Raw genomic sequence first — 21,232 nt, forward strand, 5'->3', positions numbered from 1 at the left:
TTGTTATCGATCCAACACTCTTTGACCAGCTCTTCACACCCACGGTTTTCGGCCCAATAAGCCTCGAACCTGAATAATTTTTTTCCTCGGGGTAGCTCCGGGAGGCACACCACCAGAATAGGGCAGTGGTCCGAACCAATTCTCATAAGATGATGGACACATGAATTAGGCCACTTTAGTAGCCACTCTACATTTGCAATTCCCCTATCAAGACGTTCTTTTACCATACCCACTTCTCCACAATTTTTCTCCCAAGTAAAATTATATCCTTTGAAACCCAAGTCCACCAACTGGTTTGATTCCATGAACTCCAAAAGAAATCTTCGTCTTCTGAAATAAAAACAGCCCCTCCTTCTTTTTCAGATTGCCGAATAACCTCATTTAAATCACCCACCACTAACCATGGGTTACCATCATTCCAGTTAAAATTCTCCAGAGCACCCCAAAAACTCTCTTTTTCACGCATGTAAGGGACACCATACATCCACGTGCACCTACACTGAGAGTTTCCCCTTTTAAGCTTTACAATGCCATCAATCCAATTCCTTGTGTAGCCCACAATCTGGATATCCACATCATGACTCCACCATATACACATCCCACCTGCAAGACCCTCTGGGTCCACCTCGAAGCCTTTATAGAAACCACAAGCCTTACGAATAGTTCGAATCCTGTGATGATTCTGTTTTGTTTCCATGAGAAACACCACAGAGGGTTTTTGGAACGTAGCAGTTCCTTCAAATAGAGAATTGTCAAGGTACTCCCCAAACCTTGACAATTCCAGGAAAGTAGCCTCATGACTTCCGTGTGGCTGTTTTGGGCCAGCCACCACGACCTTGAGGGTGGGAGAATCCCTCCGTTCCCAAGGCTTTGAGCCTATCTTCAGCATCCTTTAAATCCTTTGAAGGACTGATAATCACATCACATAACTTACCATCTTCAATACCAAGAGAGGAATTGTTTGTCGTTCCGACTTTGAGGGATTTCGTGTTCTTCCTCCTCTGCCTTTCGTCTTCGTGCCTCTGCCTCCTCTGTTAGATAATTTTAGAGAGCATCCCACTGTCTGATTGTAAGAGACCCTTGCCCTTTTGACTGAGCTTGGGCTAATTAGGCATTTTGAGTTGTCAGCGACATTTCTTTTTTCACCATGGGTCTTGATCTCTTTCGTGGCCTCATGGTCATTAATCTCTACCAGAGTGGGCCCCCGAGATGCATTTGGAAGAGACCCTCCAGCCCGATGAGAGTTAAAATCTTCAATTTGGGCTTGAGAATGGTTGGCGAGGGCCCAAGGAGGGAGGTTGTCTGGGTCGCACCAATTCTGCTCCATGAGAGACCGCTTATGGCCACAGTTAGAGAACCGTTTTTGAAAATAGTCCCGTTATTATCTGGGTCCCACATCCTGGAGTAATCAGGGATAATAGGCCTATTGGTCACAGGCTCATGGTGACCATATACTAATAGGCCTATTAGTCTGTCATCCTGTGCCAAAGCAGATTGTCTTTGTGTCTTGTGTGCAACTACTGCTACTCATTAAAAATTGGTATAATAAACCTATACATAGCTGCATAATGTAGTTCCAATTCAAAATTGGTTTAAATTTATTACACGCAATAAGAGGCAATCACAGACCATATACTAAAATAAAATAGAAATACTACTACTTTAATGAAACACACTTTTCACATGCTACTCATTAAAAATAAACCGACTTTCCACCCAACTCTTTTCTCTGTTGCTCCGCCCCCAACTCTTTTTCCCTTCAACTGGAAACAGGAGACAAACAATTACTTCTTCCCTTCAAATAATAAATAAGAAAAGAGAAAAACAAAATTTAGCATACCATTTATCCCGAATCTTCTTATGCCCCAAAATTTGTTATAATAACAGATTGCACATGTTGGATTTTGTAAAAATCCTCTCCTCCTTCCCCAAGCCGGCGACAAAATTCAGAAGGCACCTCTTTGATGGTTAATTCCTTGAGGGTAGTAATATATTGGAGCCCATCTGGAAGTGCCTCCAATCCAAAGCAAAGCGCAATGTGCAATTTGCAGAGACTAGGCATGGCTCCTTTCTCCACCTTCCATTCTTTGAAATTCAACCAATAAAGAGAAAGAAATTCAAGAAATGGAAAGCCTCCCTTTGAGCAAATAAGATGTGCTGGAAAATTCCCACTCAAAGCAAAAAGCATTCTCAAGCTTGGCAGCTTCTCTAATACTTTTATGTGGTCGTCCTTGAGATTACCAAATTCCCTCAGTGTAAGCTTTGTGAGGTTCCTAAGGCACATGAGGTCTTTTGGTAATTCTGTGATTTTTCCGCGTAGTCCCAACTTGTATATATTAGGACAACTTAATACTATGTTCCATGGTATTGCTAGATCCTCCAAATGAGAGTCCACCAATAGAGACTGGAGATGCTTAAACACGATGTTTGTCCCTTTCTCCTTTTTTTCCCCTCCATCAAATATGATAACTCCCAATTTTCTGAGGTTGGTTAGTTTAACAAAATCATCTAGATCAAATGCTTGAATACCAAAATTGACTACCGTGTGCAAATTCATTGCCTCTGTAGCAAATAACAGACGTTTATCTCTTGCATTGTGACCTGAGGGTAAATATATATGTCTCAATTTTTCCATCTTGGAAAACACATTTCGATTTGGAATTTTAATACACCTATTCCTGCTACGTAAATCCAGAGTGTGCAAACATACCAAATTTGCTATAGATGATGGCACCGCTTTAATCAAACTATCCTTCAAAATTAAAAACCTTATGTGCACTAGATTCCCAACTTCATCTGGTAACTTGAACTCTCTACCATACATAATTTCAAACTTCAAAACTCTAAGTAATGTGAAGTTCTTGAATAGTGACCGTAATACCTTTGAGTCCATGAAGTAGTGGTGGCCAAAGTATAACAAAGACCTAACATGTCCATAATTTTCATCTTTTCCCGGACTATATGTATCAACCGTGTCGTCCAAATAAATGGCAAGTCTTTGAACTCTATCGGTTGGTGTGGGCTTGATCTCTGCAGCTGCATAATAATTGATAATATGGAGAAAGTTTCCCTCTTTTGCCTTTAACATGCATAAGTCTTGCATAAGATCGTGGAGACGACAAGTCTTGATTTTTTTACTAGAACCATGTTTTCCAACTTGAACCATACACCTGCCCACCAACTCACTTAAGCACCTATATGATACATCTTCCATTTCTTTCGCTGGTGCGAATGATATAAAACCTTCTGCCATCCATAGTTTAGTCAATGTACTCACCGGTATTTCATAATCTTCTGGAAAATGGGCTAAGTGCAGAAAGCATAGTTTTAAATGATATGATAAAGAGTCGTAACTCAATTCCAACCACCATGATACCCCTTCATATCCTTCACCTATGGAATTGGACCCAAGGTCTGTGCCTCTCCTTATATATGCATCAATATTCTTATGCACCGTAGTCCATTCATCAACTGTGTCTTTTCTATTTAGAAGTCCTGCAAGCACTGTGATGGCTAGTGGCAAACCTTTACAATGTTGAAGCATCTCCATTCCTAGCTCTTTCTTCTGTTCATAAATTTCAGGGTCTGAAAAATAATATTAAGACCAAATTAATTAACTATATGTGTTCAATTGCATGAAAAATCTACAAAACAAATTGTGCCATTCTATCATTCATTTATTACAATGATTTTCAATCTAGAACTCATAAGAGATTTTTGTATTCCTCAAATCCGTTGTCTGATAATTAAAATAAAGTTTAATACAATTAGACTAAATTAGTTTCTAGGAATATAAAGATCTCTACCAATAAAAAGTATAAACATGAACTGAAGAGTTTCTTATAGAATTTTCTTAAGAGTGGCAAAGAAAAAGTTCGTTGACACGCTGAATTGATAAACAAGGAAAGTAGAGATAAAAGATTTGTATGAGAACATACTTGTATTTTCCATTCCATACATTGCTCTCTTCTCAAACAATTCCCAGCTTTCATCGTCATTCAACGACTGTGGTTCGAAGAGGAAACCCTTTTTGTCTGCATACGAAATGACTTCTTTGTTGCGAGTAGTGAGTAAAATTCGACTCTCAGTTTCCTCATTTATTGGAAATCCAGCTTGCAAAGAGATCCACGCATCACTGGTCCAAATGTCATCAAGCACCACCAAACATTTCCTTTCTCTTTGCATATTCCAAAGCCTCTCTGCTATTTGATCAATCTTCAGTTTTGCAATTTCTTGTCTTTGCTCATTGGTAGGAGAAATGAGTTTAGTCAGAATTTCTTCCAAAACTTCCCGTGCTTGGCATTGTTGAGAGATACACACCCACGCAAAACAATTGAAATGACGCTTAACATCACCATGATGATAAACTTGTTTTGCAAGAGTGGTTTTACCCAATCCGCCCATCCCCCAAATAGAAACAACTCTGGGTCCTTTTTCTTTGATCAAATGCGTAGCCAATATCTCTGTTCCCCGGGCTAACCCAACCACATGAGGGTCGACAATATGAGGATAAGCAATCCTCCGTTCCTGTTGCCTCTGAAAAAAAGTGTCACCTCCACTCTCCCTTGTTTGGTGTAGGTTAAAACTTGGTATAATTGAACTCAGCTGTGAAATTTCGGTTGTAATTTTCTTTATGTCTGAGCCAATCCGATGAAGATTAACTCCTTTTATGAAGATGCCAGTAAACCATGTCAAAATATTTGGTTTCCTCTTAAAAGCCACTTTTAAGACATAAGTTTCAATGACATCCTCAAGATCATAAGCAGAATCTCTGACACTTGCCACCCAAATGCGTATTGCTTCATTGCGTCCCTGGCTTGCGTCTGCATCTTTCAAGTAGCCTTGCATGAATTGTAGCTGGGTTTGTGCACTCTGAACCTTTCCACCCACGGATTTCAAGGATTTCAATTCCTGAAAGATAGGGTTGCTGAGCCCTTCGAGCACTATTGAAACAACACCTTCGGCCATATTAGCAGCTTTTCTTTTTTCTTCTGTTTTTTTAGATTGAAAAAATAATCTTACCAATGGAGGTCTCAGTTCCGTTCATATAGGAAGTAGCAGAAGGGCAGAAGTCAACAAAGTCCCAGTTCCGTTCCTACCCTGTCCCATAATTATTGTGATATTTCCCCAATCATGCCAGCTTTGAAAAGTATCCAATGCCAGCTTTGAAAAGTAGCAGAAATGCTCACCTGAGGACCAAATTTTGAGGGACTGTGAGCGGCAAACACATATCACCCGTTGGATTAATCCAACGGATTGTAGTCTTAGTAACTAAAAGTGAGACCCATAAAGACTTTCCAACCCGCTTCTGTAACCCGCAATATCCAACTCCAGTCTCTCTAATCTCTTTCCTATCATTGACTCCAAAAAGAGACTAATGCAGATTGATCTTCAACCCAAGCAGTGCATCCAAAATCAATATTTCTTTGCCTGCAATGCAAACAATTGCTTTGCTTGGACTGAATCTATATTAAACACCGTTGGATTAAAGAAAAGACTCGGTCTATTTGTTTTTTTAAAAACATTTATCTGTTATGAAGTCTGGCATTCATATGGTGTTCTATTTTATTTGCATGGGATGCTTCCTTTTGTTCTGCTTCCATTGAAAGCGAAAATTGAGTGATTTTAGTAAAGATCAGCATGCAATAGAAATATAAAAATACAGGGTAGGAAATTTTGACAGCATGCAATAGAAATAGAAATAGTAATATAAATGATATTTTATTATAAATCAGTAAAGGTTACAGAAAAAGAGTTATTCTTTATCTCTTTCAGCCGAAAGCAGCCCATATAACGATAGTTTTTTATTTTAAAAGAAAGCTTGGTGTAATTATCACTTCACGTGATGGATACTATAAAGCCTTAATAATAATAATGCAATAAAATTACTATTTTCACCAAAGTGAAACGCCATATCAGGAGGGAGGTAACTTGGAGGAAATAACAAAAAATGCTTATGACTAAAGCGCGATAGAATATGCTTTTTCTTTCAGTCTAAAAGGGCTGAGATTCAATGACCTGAAGACCTGCTCAACTATTTCTTATTAAACCTCATGTGAATTACGCATGATTGAGAAAGGGAAAAAAATTTAGATGGGCGCTACGCGTACACTGGAGCGTGTTCTAACCAAATGGAGATCGTGTGTCGTCTCGACAACTTTTTTTTATCAAAAATATATATATAATTAAGATTTGATTAAAGTAATAATCAAAGCATGTAATGATTTTTTTCATTTATAAAAGCCTACCCAGCTATATTTATTTATTTATTTCTCTTCATTTCTTCTCTCCATTTATAAAAGCCTACCCAGCTATATTTGCATTAATCCAATATCCATATATGTATTAATTATTATTGTTAACCTTCTAATTATATATATTTGAAAGACATTACTTTCCTATATTATTTGGTTTTCTGCTCTTTTTCTTTGTTTTGTTTTTTGGTTTTAAATGGTTTTTGTTGAGAATATCTATTTGATTATATAGTTATTGGTGAAAACTCAAATCTAGCGCTTCTGTGGCTGTGCTGTGCCTGTGGACGAGGTGATAGCAACCGGCCTGGCTATAATTTACATACCATCATTAGGCATTAAAATGGTGTTCTTGCAGCTGCCTTGCTCCATTTTCGTAATAAAATATAAATAAACAAATTACCAAATCCGACGTCGGTTTAATCAGTAGAAACAAAAATGGTTGAAAATTTTGCATAATATGACATAATTATATCATGTGACATATTGAAAAGTGATGCATAATGTAACAACCCAAACCTAAAATTAATATTTAATTTTTAATTTATTGGAAGAAAAGACTAAAATGCCCTTAGAATATTTTATTGAGGAAAAGTTGACTTTTTGACTGGGAAGGAATTTAGGAATTCCAGTTATACCGTTGCGTAAGGCGCAGCGAGACGAGTCCGTAGACACGTATTGGGCTTGAATCGGAGTAATGACGAAGAGAATACGGTCAAAATACTCTCAAGGGCAAAAAGGTAATTTTGGAAAGTTAGATTTTAAAACCCTCAGTTTCTCTCTCTCTCTCTCTCTCTCTCTCTCTCGGCCCGAGCCCCGGATACTTTTCTCCAGCGGTGGCTTCTCCAAGCCATCGCCGCCACACCTCACCTCGGCCTTGGGGTCGAAAAAGAACCGAAGCTTTCTTCTTCCCTTCCCAAGCCCGGTAGTCGAATCGCCAGATTTTGCGAAACCCGATCGATTCGGGAGAAAATTTCAGGCGCTTGTTCTCCGTCATCCGCCACCATTTCGATAAGTGAGGTATGGTTTCTCACCTATTTCTCAAGCTCTAGCTGCCTATTGGATAGGAATTGGTTGATTTCACGTGTAGGAGAACGATTTCGAAACCTAGGTTTTGACAGATTTTCGGAATACTATTCCGGCCATTTTCGGCCACTTTTTGGGGTAGGTCCAAACAAAAGTGGTTCCAAATAGGGTGTTTTACCTAGAATAGGAGTCTTGAGCCGAGATGTTGAGATTTTCCTGCGAAGCGTTATCGCTTTAGGCACCACGCGCTGCCGACACGTGGGGGACGCGTGAGCAGTAGGGTGGAGACCACAGTCAGTCCTAGAATAATCTCCTAGTCCTCACGAGCACGTAGGATTTCGCGGATCTTAATTCGGATAACGTTTGAACCCCGAACAGATCTCGCCTAGTATGCGATTTTCGGGTTCTATACGTTTGAACCGTTGGATCGTAGTCAATTTCAAGTATGTTGATCAAGGTATTTCCAGGATCGTATAGTATTTGACGGATCGTAAAACGGAGTCCCGGATACTCCAGAAATGTCAGCCCTAGAGTATGTTTTACATATAATTAAACCAGTTACAAAATAACGAACCGATTGCGGTCAAGAACAGAGGAAAGAACTACGTGTGGCTTGATCCTCGAATAAGCGTAGGCAACCTACGATTGTCGGCGCAGCCACGAGTTAGGCCCTAGAGTTTGTGTTCTTGTTTTTGGGCATTTTGGTCTTTTACGACCCACGGTTACCAAGTGTTAGTTTTAAACAGGTTTCGACCCGCATTCCAAAGTGGAAATTGGGTCAGGTCGTTTCACATAATATGACATATATTAGCAAGTTCTCAGAATTATTTTACACAAAGTTTAATTGCTCACATTTTCATCAGAAAATAAAATGGGCAACTTGTTCATGCTTGACCTTGATAATGTTCTACCAATAAGTAAAATAATATTTCTGTTTTTTTTTTCTTCTCTTGGTTAAATTGACTTTTAGCTTTTTCCTTTTTTGTTCTAAGTTTGGCTGGATTAACCAAATGGAAATTCAAATAAAGTGCCATTTCTGATGATGACCTTTAACCATGATTGCAAGTAGGCCAAACCTAATCTTTTGTTTCGCGTATTAAAGAGTTCTTGGATTCAAGCATTTGGATTAAACCTGTTTCATTGGGTCGATGAGGCAACATGCATCAATTTATTTGTTTTGCTGTGTTATGCATCTTGAAACTAAATTGAAGATTGTTATATGCTACCGGCACATGCCTTGCTAGTATGTAACCAAGGAAAATTTGATCGGCTTAATTTGTTTCTGGCACGGGAAAGACTGCTTTCACTTGTTAATTATGTTTTTTGCCCTTGTTTAAGATTCCTTGCGTTCTACATCTTTAGTTGTCCCAAACCTAATATATGTATATTTCTTTTGTGTAGACATTGGGCTCAAGTGGTAATACTTTTGTTTCTTTGTTTTCAGTTTTCATTTTCTTGTTAAAAGATGGAATGATTTTATTCAACTTTTATTTTGAGAAATATGAGAGAGAGGTGAAGTAAGGGAGAATGAATGCAAAAACCTAAAACAAAAAAGAAAAGATTAATGTAAATTGTTCTTATTTTTTATATGAAGTTTTATTAATGTTTCATGTCTAGAATTAATTAAAAACAAAACTTGAAAGGCTTAAGTGGTATCGACGACCCTTCGTTGGTTTGTTCGAATCGTTGATCACCTTTGTATATGCATAATCGTAAGTGTATAATAAATAAGGATTTTGATTCTCTACATTTGATATTTATGCATTTATACGTATTTAGAGTAATTTTAATCATTTGGTTAATTTAATAAAGTTTAGTTAGTCCACGTCATCAATTATATATTATTGTAAAAACTCACTATTTGTGCCCAATACCCTTGGACTTGCAGACACGTAGTGCTCATGCGGCCATTTCTTCTAATATCTTCAACCCCCTTATAATTTATAGGGAGTTTCACTAAAACACCCAAAATGGGGGTTGAAATTATAAAAAAAAACCAAGCACTATTTAAACATATAAACACACCCAAAACCCATTATTACACACACTCAAAACCCATTTATAAACACACCCAAAAAGTTGACTTTTGAGTTGATTTTGGGTGTGTTTCTATGTTTAAATAGTGCTTGGATTTTTTTATAAATACATGTCTAGGATTGGGTTTATTTATAAATTTGTATAATTTATATTATATATTTTCTAGTTAGTCTCTGCACATTCAACTTGAAATATAATAAAATTTTATTTAAAAAGAAGAGAAGTGAGTCCCAGATACAAACAAAAGAGAATCACATGAAACATTATAAATTCAAAACCAAAAAAAAAAAAACAAAAAACAAAAAACCAGGAATAAAATGAAAAAATGAAAAGAGCCAAAGAATTGGCCAAAAGATATTCGAATGGTCGACGTTCAGGGGCTTGGGTTTGCTTTGCAATAGGAGTCCGGGAAACTACAATAAAAATAAAATTGAACCATTTAAAGATGAGTAACCGGTAAGTGATAAGGTACAATAGGAGAGTTTTATGATGACATGGAATAATTCAATTCATTAGATTAATTAAATTGTTGAAATTTCTCTAAATGCGTATAATAAGAGGCTCTTGTTATAACAAATATGCATATACGCTCGAAGTTGCAAGTAAATGTGGAAAATGAGATACAAAAATAAACTCTTTATATATAGATAAACAAGTGCAAGCAATCACAGGCCATATACTAAAATAAAATAGAAATACTACTGCTTTAATGAAACACACTTTTCAACTATTACTCATTAAAAAGAAACAAACTTTTCACCCTACTCTTTTTGCTGTTGCTCCGCCCCCCAACTCTTTTTCCCTTCAAGTTTTCCCTTCAAATGGAAAGAGGAGAGAAACAATTACTTCTTTTTCCCTTCAAATAATAAATAAGAAAAGAGAAAAACAGAAAGAAAAACAAAATTTAGCATACCATTTTATACCCAACCTTGCCAAATATTTGTTATAATAACAGACTGCACATGTTGGATTTTGTAAAAATCCTCTCCTCCTTCCCCAAGCTGGCTACAGAATTCAGGAAGCATCCAATTGATGGTTAGCTCCTTGAGGGTAGTAATATATTGAAGCCCATCTGGAACTGCCTCCAATTTTAAGCAATCCTCAATGTGCAATTTGCAGAGATTAGGCATGGCTCCTTTCTCCACCTTCCATTCTTTTAACTCATTCAAGTGCATAAGAGAAAGAAATTCGAGAAATGGAAAGCCTCCCTCTGAGCAAACAAGAGATTCCGAAAAACTCCCATGACTAGCAAAAAGCATTCTCAAGCTTGGCAGCTTCTCTAATACTTTTATGTGGTCGTCCTTGAGATTACCAAATTCCCTCAATGTAAGCTTTGTGAGGTTCCTAAGGCACATGAGGTCTTCTGATAACTCTGTGATATATCCGTGTAGTCGCAGCTTGTATATATTAGGACAGCTTAATACTATGTTCCATGGTATTGGTAAACCCTTGAAACAAGAGTCCACTGATAGAGAGTGGATATGCTCAAATATGATGTTTGTCCCTTTCTCCTTTTTTTCCCCAACGTCAAATATGATAACTCCCAATTTTCTAAGGTTGGTTAGTTTAACAAAATCATCTAGATCAGATGCCTGAATACCAATATTGACTACCGTCTGCAAATTCACTGCCTCAGTAGCAAATAACAAACGTTTCTCTCTTGCACTGTGTCTTGAGGGTAAATATATATGTCTCAATTTTTCCATCTTGGAAAACACGTTTAGATTTGGAATTTGAAGATACGTATAATGGCTACTGCTACGTAAATCCAGAGTCTGCAAACATACCAAATTTGCTATAGATGATGGCACCGCTCGAATATCACTATCCTTTACACTTAAAAACCTTAAGTGCACTAGATTCCCAATTTCACCCGGTAACTCGTGCTTTATAACACACATACCTTCAAACTTCAAAACTCTAAGCAATGTGAAGTCCCTTAATAGTGACCGTAATACCTTTGAGTTCCAGTGGCAGTTTGTTGAGACAAAATATAACAAAGACCTAACATGGCCATAATTTTCATCTCTCCCCGGACAATATGCCTTAATCGTTTTGATGGCAAGTCTTCGAACTCTACCGTTTGGAGTTTCCTTGGTCTTCGAAGCTACAAAATAATTGATGATATGGAGAAAGTTCCCCTCTTTTGCCTTTAACATGCATAAGTCTTGCATAAGATCATGGAGATGACAAGTCTTGATTTTCTTACTTGAACCACGTTTTCCAACTTGAACCATACACCTGCCCACCAACTCATTTAAGCACCTATATGATACATCTTCCATTACTTCACCTGATGCCGATGATATAAAACCTTCTGCCACCCATAGTTTAGTCAATGTACTCACTTGTATTTCATAATCTTCAGGAAAATGGGCTAAGTATAGAAAGCATAGTTTTAAGTAATATGGTAAGTTATCGTAACTCAATTCCAATAACCATAATACACCTTCAAATCCTTCACCTTTGTAATCGGTCCCAAGGTCTGTGCCTCTCCTTATATATGCATCAATATTCTCACGCACCGTATTCCACTCATCACCTGTTTCTTTTCTAGCTAGAAGTCCTGCAAGAACTGTGATGGCGAGTGGCAAACCTTTACAATGTTGAAGCATCTTCCTACCTAACTCTTTCTTTTCTTCATAAGTTTTAGGATCTGAAAAACAATATTAAGATTAGATACATATATTCAATTGATGAAAAGTACACGAAACAAATTTATCCCATTTGTTTTGAATATTCTATAGAAGAATTTTCTTAGAGCGACAAAGAAAAAGTTAGTTGACGCGGAATTGATAAACATGAAAAGTACATATAAAAGGTTTGTGTGAGAACATACTTGTATCTTCCGTTCCAGACATTGCTATCTTCTCAAACAGTTCCCAGCTTTCATCATCATTCAACGACTTTGGTGCAAAGAGGAAACCTTTTTTGTCCGCATAGGAAGCGACTTCTTGGTTGCGAGTAGTGAGTAAAATGCGGCTCTCTGTTTCCTCATTCATTGGAAATCCAGTTTCCAACAACCTCCATGCATCACTGGTCCAAATGTCATCCAACACCACCAAACATTTCCTTTCTCTTTGAGTATTCCAAAGCCACTCTGCTATTTGATCCTTCCCCAGATCTGCAATTTTTTGTCTTTGCTCATTGGTAGGAGAAATGAGTTTTGTCAGAATTTCTTTCAAAACCTCCCGTCCCTGGCATTGTTGAGAGATACACACCCAAGCAAAACAATCAAAATGACGCTTAACTTCACCATGATGATAAACTTGTTTTGCAAGAGTGGTTTTACCCAACCCACCCATCCCCCAAATAGAAACAACTCGGGGGCCTTTTTCTTTGATCAAATGCGTAACCAATATCTCTGTTCCACGGGCTAACCCAACCACATGAGGGTCGACAATATGAGGATAAGCTATCCTCCGTTCCTGTTGCCTCTGAAAAAAGATGTCACCTCCATTCTCCCTTGTTTGGTGTAGGTTAAAACTTAGCATATTCGAACTCAACTCTGAAATTTCGGTTGTAATTTTCTTTATGTCTGAGCCAATCTGATGAAGATTAACTCCTTTTATGAAGATGCCAGTAAACCATGTCAAAACATTTGGTTTCCTCTTGATAGCCACTTTTAAGACATAAGTTTCAATGACATCCTCAAGATCATAAGCAGCATCTCTGACACTTGCCACCCAATTGCGTATTGTTTTATCGCGTCCCTGGCTTGCGTCTGCATCTTTCAAGTAGCCTTGCATGAATTGTAGCTGGATTTGTGCACTCTGAACCTTACCACCCACGGATTTCAAGGATTTCAATTCCTGAATGATAGGGTTGCTGAGCCCTTCGAGCACTATTGAAACAACAGCTTCGGCCATATTAGCAGCTTTTCTTTTTTCTTCTGGTTTTTTAGATTGATAAAATAATCTTACCAATGGAGAAGTCTCAGTTCCGTTCATACAGGAAGAGCGGTCAACCAAGTCTCCGCCCATAATTATTGTGATATTTCCACAATCAATGACAGCTTTGAAAAGTATCCAATGACAAGCTTAGAAAAAAAAAAAAATCAATATTTGAAATAGACCTAGAATATTGATCAACTGTTGAAGCAAACCAATCATGCAATGCAAACAATTGCTTTGCTTCGTTGAAAATGCGACTTGGACTGACTTTCATTGGGAGAATTCAAAGCTACTATAGATTAAACACCGTTGGATTAATCTAATGGGTGAGATGTGTTTGGCGCTCAGAGTCTCTCCGTATTTGGTCCTCAGGTGAGCACTTCTGTTGAAAGTAGAACTTATCTCATACAATCACTTTTTGAGACAAAAGGCCATAGCATTATCTCATACAATCACTTTTTGAGAGACAAAAGGCGATAGCGTTATCTCATAAAATCACTTTTTGAGACAAAGGTGATAGCAGTATCTCACTTTCATGAATATTGAAGCCTCATGCAATTTGTACAAATTATTTCTCTCTTTACCATTTTATTTTGGGAAAATGGGTTTGTCATCCATGTTTTGTTCTATAACTTCAGTCGATTTGTTTAGAGTGCTTTAACTTTTGTCGATATTTTTTTGGTTGTTCAGAAATTCAAAATGGGTTTATAATAAAAGGAGAAAATGTTATAAAACTCCATTGCATGAGGAAGTGGTTATGAAATACTACAGTAGTACAGTCACGTAATAAATCTTATACACATGTTATAAAAAAAGTTATTGATATTATTTTCTAAAAATAGAAAAAATAAACTATATCGTTCACCCATATTATAACATATATACAAAATTTTCTGTGTGGATTTGAAGTTCAATACCGTAGCCCAGCAAGATTGAAGTCGTGGAAGCAAACTTATTTTGGGTTTCTTCTTGTTATTATTATTTTTTGAATTCTTCAGATATTACAACTACTATATCCTAATCATATACCCACTTTTAAATTTTTACTGAAAACTCAAATTTAAAGTAAGTTTCTATGTGAAATAGAGTTGTCCTAGTATTATTAACTAAATAGAGTTGTCCAACTATTATTAACTAAATAGAGTGGTTGGCAAACTGCCACCTCTAGCAGACAAGCTACCTAGTACTTTAATAGCAAGAGTTCAAAACACGTTGGAAGCACTTTGTGGTCAGGGGCATGCCGAATTCCGAACAAGGATTAATCTCACCCTTTGGGTGTGAAGACACCTCTTGGTATTTACAAAAAATAGGGGAATTCTAGCAACATTCTCTCTAACCTTCTCTTCTGGACATTCTCCCTTCTTCTCATGACATGTGTCACTTTCTCTACATTTAAACCAATGTCATTAATACATTAGACAATGTATCTTTTGTTTCTCAAATTTACCCTTATTAAGAGCTGCTATCCTCCGTGTACAAAAGAACCCAAATAAATTATGAGTGTCACTGCCCAATCGTCGTCCCCAAAGAGACTTTCAAGTTTTACCACATCCCATACCCCAAAACCCGTTAAAAGATCAGAAACAGTAGAATATGGTTGCACTTTAGTGGTGAATAATGGCTTAAAAGTGGATGGTTTTGAAATCCATCGATCTTGTAATGTCCTTACCGCGATGCCATTGCCGATTCATTGTACCATGCCTTTCTCAATAACTTGTCTCCCCCACATAATAGATTTCCAAATTAAAAAAAGAAGAGTTGCCATGTAAAGATTCATAAACTCACCCTGCGAAAAATACTTTGCCTTGAAAATTCTTTCCACCAAGTACAAGCCATTGTTAGTCTTGGGCTCGTGGCATCATTTTAAAATCCTCCACTGCCTGTCTTCTTCTTTTATTTTTTACATTTTCCATTTGACAGTTGGAAATTGGAACTACTAAGAGCCAAAGAAGTCAAATTCATGAATAAGCCTCACACAAACTACAGGAATGCACAAGTTGTATAATTTATATATTTCGTAACCATTATGTATATGTATTTGATTTGTATAAATACCGAGTTATTTCCAAAAATTTTGCCAAATTCCACTGATTCATTACTTAATTCCACCGAATTATTTCCGATTAATCCTCATTGTTAGAATTAACCAACTATAAGTCGCGGTGTGACGTTTGATTTGTATGATGCATGGAAAGCATTATAACATATGCATGGTGTGGGAGCAAATTTCGTCCCACTGGAATATTCGTCTAATGATTCCTTCGTCTTCTCCACTTCTCTTTCTCCCTGCAAACAGATCGAGGTAAAGGACCACACCCAGGGGTGTTGGCCAAAGCCTCCGATGCCTAAGTTAGGTAGGGTATTTCAAGAAAAACCGGGTGGCCGGAGCCGTGTGTGGTGGCCGGAGCCTTGTGTCGAGAGAGAAAGGAAGTGGTGGCTAGGGTTTGTGAGAAATAATTTCTGCAGAGTTTCAGTAGGAATTTAGACATACCTTGACCTTTGTGCGTAGCCAAGTATTTATAATGGTCTCGGAGATTAGGGTTTCAGAGGAATAATTCCATATATGGAAAGGAATTATTCCTCCCCTATTTGGAATTGATTTGATTAATTAGGGATTTGATTTATTAGGGTAAATCAAATCCCTAATCGTGGTAGGTATCAGATCAATTCCTAATTTGATTAGGTAACTCCTCATTTAACAGGCTCACCCCCAACAGAGTTATCGCCAATCCCCAAACCAGCAGTTCGCGCGATTGAGGACTCTTTGCTCGAGCAGACGACTCTTTAGCTTTCTTGCTTGCAGCTTGCAACATCGAGTCAGCTCCGCGCTTGATTGTGTCCCAAAGTGCGTAGCGCGACGGTCCCGTATAGCTCGCCCTGCTGGCAAGCCCTTCTTGAAAGTCGAGGAATAATTGGAGTTTGATCCGATATTTACCACGATTAGGGATTTGATTTACCCAAATAAATCAAATCCCTAATTAATCAAATCAATGCCAAATCAGGGAGGAATAATTCCTTACCAACTACGGAATTATTCCTCTGAAACCCTAATCTCCGAGACCATTATAAATACTTAGCTACGCACAAAGGTCAATGTACGTCTAAATTCCTACCGAAACTCTGCAGAAATTATTTCTCACAAACCCAGCCACCACTTCTTTCTCTCTCGACACAAGGCTCCGGCCACCACACACGGCTCCTGGTCACCGGTTTCTTGAAATACCCTACCTAACTTAGGCATCGGAGGGCCTTTGGCCAACACCTCCGGTGTCCTTTACCCGATCTGCTTTGGGGGAGAAAGAGAAGTGGAGAAGACGAAGGAATCATTAGACTAATATTCCAGTGGGACGAAATTTACTCCCACAAATTGGTGCTTTGCGTTGAGAGCACGAGATATATTCAAAGCGTGCTCCAAATCCATCTTTCACACATTTTTTCAAACAACCATGGTTGATACAAGACGTTCGAAGAGTAACGCCACCACGATGGGCCCATCTCATGGTTTTGTGGTGGAAACCTCAATGCAACAAGCGGAATCATGGCGCCAGCGCCTTTGCACCGTCTTCTAGTGCTTGCACCGCTTTCAACCGCCGGAATTGCGATCAGCCGCCACATGACCCGGGACCTCCACAGCCTTGCATGCGCTAGCCGACATCGGAGTTGCTCACTACCGTCTCGCCGCTAGAGCACAAGAGCCTACACCACTTAACTACCGGACCAGCCACGCGACGGTGCACATTTACGGCTACTCGACGCCATCCCGCCTTGGAGCAGATCCATTCTCTTCCTCCTATGCGATCACACTTGACATATGCACTGTGGTACGCTGTTTAATGGAGCCCTAGCCCACATGCGTTGGCTGGGGTCCGATGCACACCACTCTACTTGACAGGCGGTCGGCAACAGTGGACCTTAACTCGCAGGGTTGATCAACTCACAGGAAGGTCGATGATCAAAACAACCTGGTGGCCACCTACTCGCATCAACTTAAATCAAGGCCTCAATCTGGACCCCGTGACGAGAGAAGAGGGCACGAGCATGTTGGCGAGCAGCTGAGAGGTCCCAGCTAGTGGGACAAGGGCAAACCGGCAAGGGAGAGAGCGAGATCGCGTGCAGACGAGACGCAGATACCGCGGCAGCCGGGTGCCTGTGACTAAGCCGCTCGAGGTTAGGACCCGTGACCAATGTGCTCGAGAGGCTAGGCCCACAATCCAATGTTCTGTGCTCGCTTAGGTCCACAAGGAGCTCGAGTTCGTGAGCAGTCGCTGGTGACAAGCTGTCGGAGGGATCTTCCCAAACTCAAGCTTCTCTCCCACCTCACGGGCAAACCAAGGGGATCGACCCTTGGGAGCTGGAGAAGAAGTTAGGCAATCACACTCGAGGCACCAAGACGCCGACCAACGACCTTCCTGTGCAAGCAGAGGATGACGATCAACGCCACCAGCCCGCCGAGGTCCAACATGCGACGACAAGCCGCTGAGGGATCCTCCCAACTCAACCTTCTCTCCCTTGCCCACCGCAGGCAACAAGGATCGGATCTTGGGAGCTGGAGAAGAAGTTAGCGGTGCGCTCGAGGCACCAAGACGCCGACTGAACGACCTTCGTGCAAGCGAGAATGATGATCAATGCTCACCAGCCGCCGAGGTCCAACATGCGCGACAAGCCGTGTGGAGGATCCTCATAAACTCAACCTTCTCTCACCTCGCCCCACGGCAGTGGCAACCAAGGGGATCGACCCTTGGGAGCCGGGAGAAGAAGTTAGCCGATCGCCAAGCCGAGGCATCGAAGACGCGCACGAGACTCCAACCTCGGCGAAAGAGAGGATGTCGCTGGCTAGTAAATGACCAACTTCGAGGTCTCCGAGGCTCAAAGGAAGCACGGAGGATGCCCCGTGCAAGGAAATTGATCGAGATTATCGCTCGCCCACCGACGAGGTGGAACGAGCTCCGCCGGCAAAGCGGTTTTATAACGCCATCCATCACTCCATTCAAGGGAGGCTTTGACCCCGAGAGCCATTTGAGGCACTTCAAGAGCGCCATGATCCTGCATAAGCGCGAGACACGACGCCTGATGTGCAAAGTGTTCGCGATGACTCGGGAAGCGAGTGATTGGTTCCACACCCTACCGTCCCACGTCAATAGGCACCCCTGGAGTTCGCCATCATTTTCACAAAGGAGTACACCTCCTACAAGACGGTCGTAGAAAGCATGCGGACCACCTGTTCAACGCGCAAGAAGCTGACGAGTTCTCTACGACTACCCGAGACGCTTTAAAGGTCGAGAAGGCTAACATCATAGGATGCGAGGACAAGTTGCATCCTCGGCTTTCAAGAAGGGCTTGCCAACCGAGCACGAGCTATCGAGTCGGGGTAGCCATAACTCCAAGTCAAACCTTGCGTGTTCGCGACGGTAGAGCGCTCGCGACTTTGGGACGCATGATCGTATCGCCGTAAAGAAAGCTAGCAAGCAAGTTGACCACCCGACGGCGGGCAAGCCAAAAGAGCAACAAGTTCGAGCAAAAAGCCCGAGATAAGCGCAGATCGCGACTCCAAGAGGGAAGCTCGTAAGCAGGAACCTTCACCGAGTTCGCTATCCCAATCCACTGCATCCTAGCTCGTGAAGGACAAGCCGTGGATAAGGAGACCACCATCCATGAAGGGAGACCCTCTAAAGAGACACCGGATGCATCTGCGCATTCCGCGGGAGCACGGTCATTACACCAACAAGCTGGCGCTTGGAAAGAGCACCTTGAGAGGTGGTGGGGAGAAGGCCATTGCGAGTTCGTTGCAAGAAGGCTATCCGACCGATCGAGGATCGTGATCACTGCCAAGGAACCTCCCAAGGTCATTCGAATCAACACCATTCTGGCCGACTTCCAGAGTCGGGCTGACCACCAGGGCGAAGAGAAAGATCGCTCGGGCAACTTATGTCTCCCAGTCACAGCGAGTACGCCATTGGATACATCTATCATCGGCTTCGGAAAGGATGACTTGGTCGGGCTTGACTGCCACATAATGGCGCCCTGAGTCATACGCATCCAAATTGAACAAAACGGATCGGCGAGTTCATGTAGATGAAGCGGCGCGACAACATCCACGCAACTATCACATTATCAACGGATGGGGTTCGAGCAAAGATTAGCAAACTTGCGGATCGTTCCACCAGGGTTCATAGGGTCACATCAATCACTATTGGAATGATCGACTTGGATGTCCACTCACCCCGATGGTACCTGCGACCTTTATAGTCATTGACGAGGTTTCCCCTACAGCGGAATCTTGGGCGGCGGTGGATTAGCAAGATCGAGGCCATCATCACATCTGCTCTACATCGAAGATCGCTATCCCATCCTGAGGCGGGATCAGGCGGTCAACGAGGACCAAGCCATGGCGAAATGCACCGAGGCTCGAAGAATGGCATTGCGATTCGCACGATGTGCAAGGCGCCTAGCGGCGAGAAAGCACTCTTAGCGAGACAAGCAAACCCGAAAGGAAGGAAGTTGCTGCCTCACAATAGCGATTAAGGAACCGGGATCAGGTGAAATCCGCGGAAGACTCCGAAGGGTTAAACTGAGGATGGCGTTGAGTTAGTACCCCAGTCACGGCCCGCCAAACAAGGAGGCGTAGATCGGCGTGCGAATCAAACAAGAAGGATCGAGGCGAGGGTCCGCGGGCTCACTTGAAGGTTGAAGCACGAGAAGCGTTGAGTTAGTACCCCTCGACCCTAATCGGCCCGGAGAAGGCGCGGATCGGCTCGCGAATTCAAACAAGGATCAAGATGAGGAATCCGCTGGAAAATCCTTGAAGTTAGGCACGAGGAAGGCGTTGAGTTAGTACCCCTCGATCCTCCCGGCGAAAGAAAGCGCGGATCGGCTCGCGCTAAGCCCAAGCGGAAGATGAAGGCGGCCATCACCTCCACTTAACAACAAAGACATGTTGGCGTGGTCACCATCGACATGCACGGCATTGACCAAACATCATGCCTTACCGGCTCGGGTCAACCACCGCTGTAAGCGGTGGTGCGGAAGAGGCATAACTGCTCCCGGCGGTCGCGATTATTAGGCGAGATCGACAAGCTCCTAGCTGCGGTTTCATTGAAGAGGTCTCCTACTCGGAATGGTGGCCACATTGCAGTGGCGAACAAGAAAAGGAAAATGGAAGTATCGTTGATTACACGGACCTCGTAAATAACCTCAAAAACAACTTCCCATTCTTGAATCCGACCGGCTCGTGGATTCACCGGAACCTATTTAGCGGCTTCATGGATGCTTACTCGGCTATAATCAAATTATGATGTCACGATGATGACAAGCGAAGACCTCTTTCATCATCGAAGAAGAGACCCTCTTGCTACAAGGTCATGTCTTTTAATTTGAAGCAAGACATACCAAAGGATCGTGAATAAAATTTTCAAGGAAGCGATCAGCAGAACCATGGAGGTGTGCGTGGGCGATATCTTGGTTAAAGCCCCAATGGGGGACCATCTCAAAAACCTCCTTTGAGCGTTGACCTACTCATGTCTCGCATGGTGAATCCAAGTAAATGCGTTGATGTATCGTCTGCGCGTTCTGGGGTACTTAGTGACCTGTGAGTATCGAGGCACACCGCGCTAAATCAAAGCCATTCTCGAGATAAGTAGCCTTCCACGATGAAGGAAATACAAGCGTAGGCGAGAAGCGTGACTCTTAAGATTCCTCTCAGAGTCACGACAAGTGCAGACCATTCTTCAAAGCTTTGAAGAAAGGACAAAAGACAAATGGGACGAAGAGTCACAGAAGTAGCTTTCGAATCTAAAGACTTACCTTACTTCACCTCCTGCTCTCAAGCGAGTTCTGGTGAGACTTGTTGGTGTGCACAGCGTGTCCAGCTCGAGCGTCGGCTCGGCTCTCATCAGAAAAGCTATCAATCAAAAAGTGGCCATTTACTGGATTGACTAATCACAAGTCAAGCCTCGGAGAACACATGGCGAAGCACCCAGGATGATCTTGTACCTTGACAAAGTCCAAGAGTTGTTGAAGAGCGTTTCC

General features: G+C 41.2%; 2 protein-coding genes across 2 annotated transcripts; both read right to left on the minus strand.

Annotated features, from left to right (window-relative positions):
* Positions 1-1,574: 1,574 nt before the first annotated feature.
* On the minus strand, positions 1,575-5,092 carry LOC103343471 (putative disease resistance protein At1g50180). Its single transcript, XM_089052864.1, has 3 exons — positions 3,939-5,092; positions 1,841-3,585; positions 1,575-1,763 (listed from the first exon to the last, which is right to left on the minus strand). Exons 1-2 carry the CDS (start codon positions 4,966-4,968, stop codon positions 1,859-1,861), a joined length of 2,757 nt encoding a protein of 918 aa, XP_088908990.1. The 5' UTR covers positions 4,969-5,092; the 3' UTR covers positions 1,575-1,763; positions 1,841-1,858.
* Positions 5,093-9,796: 4,704 nt separating this feature from the next.
* On the minus strand, positions 9,797-13,293 carry LOC148917148 (putative disease resistance protein At1g50180). The gene is made up of 3 exons (XM_089051454.1): positions 12,154-13,293; positions 10,228-11,970; positions 9,797-10,129 (listed from the first exon to the last, which is right to left on the minus strand). Exons 1-2 carry the CDS (start codon positions 13,262-13,264, stop codon positions 10,232-10,234), a joined length of 2,850 nt encoding a protein of 949 aa, XP_088907580.1. The 5' UTR covers positions 13,265-13,293; the 3' UTR covers positions 9,797-10,129; positions 10,228-10,231.
* Positions 13,294-21,232: the final 7,939 nt, after the last annotated feature.

This window comes from Prunus mume, linkage group LG5 (assembly GCF_029339155.1).
Source record: "Prunus mume cultivar Tortuosa linkage group LG5, ASM2933915v1, whole genome shotgun sequence".
Taxonomy (NCBI): domain Eukaryota; kingdom Viridiplantae; phylum Streptophyta; class Magnoliopsida; order Rosales; family Rosaceae; genus Prunus; species Prunus mume.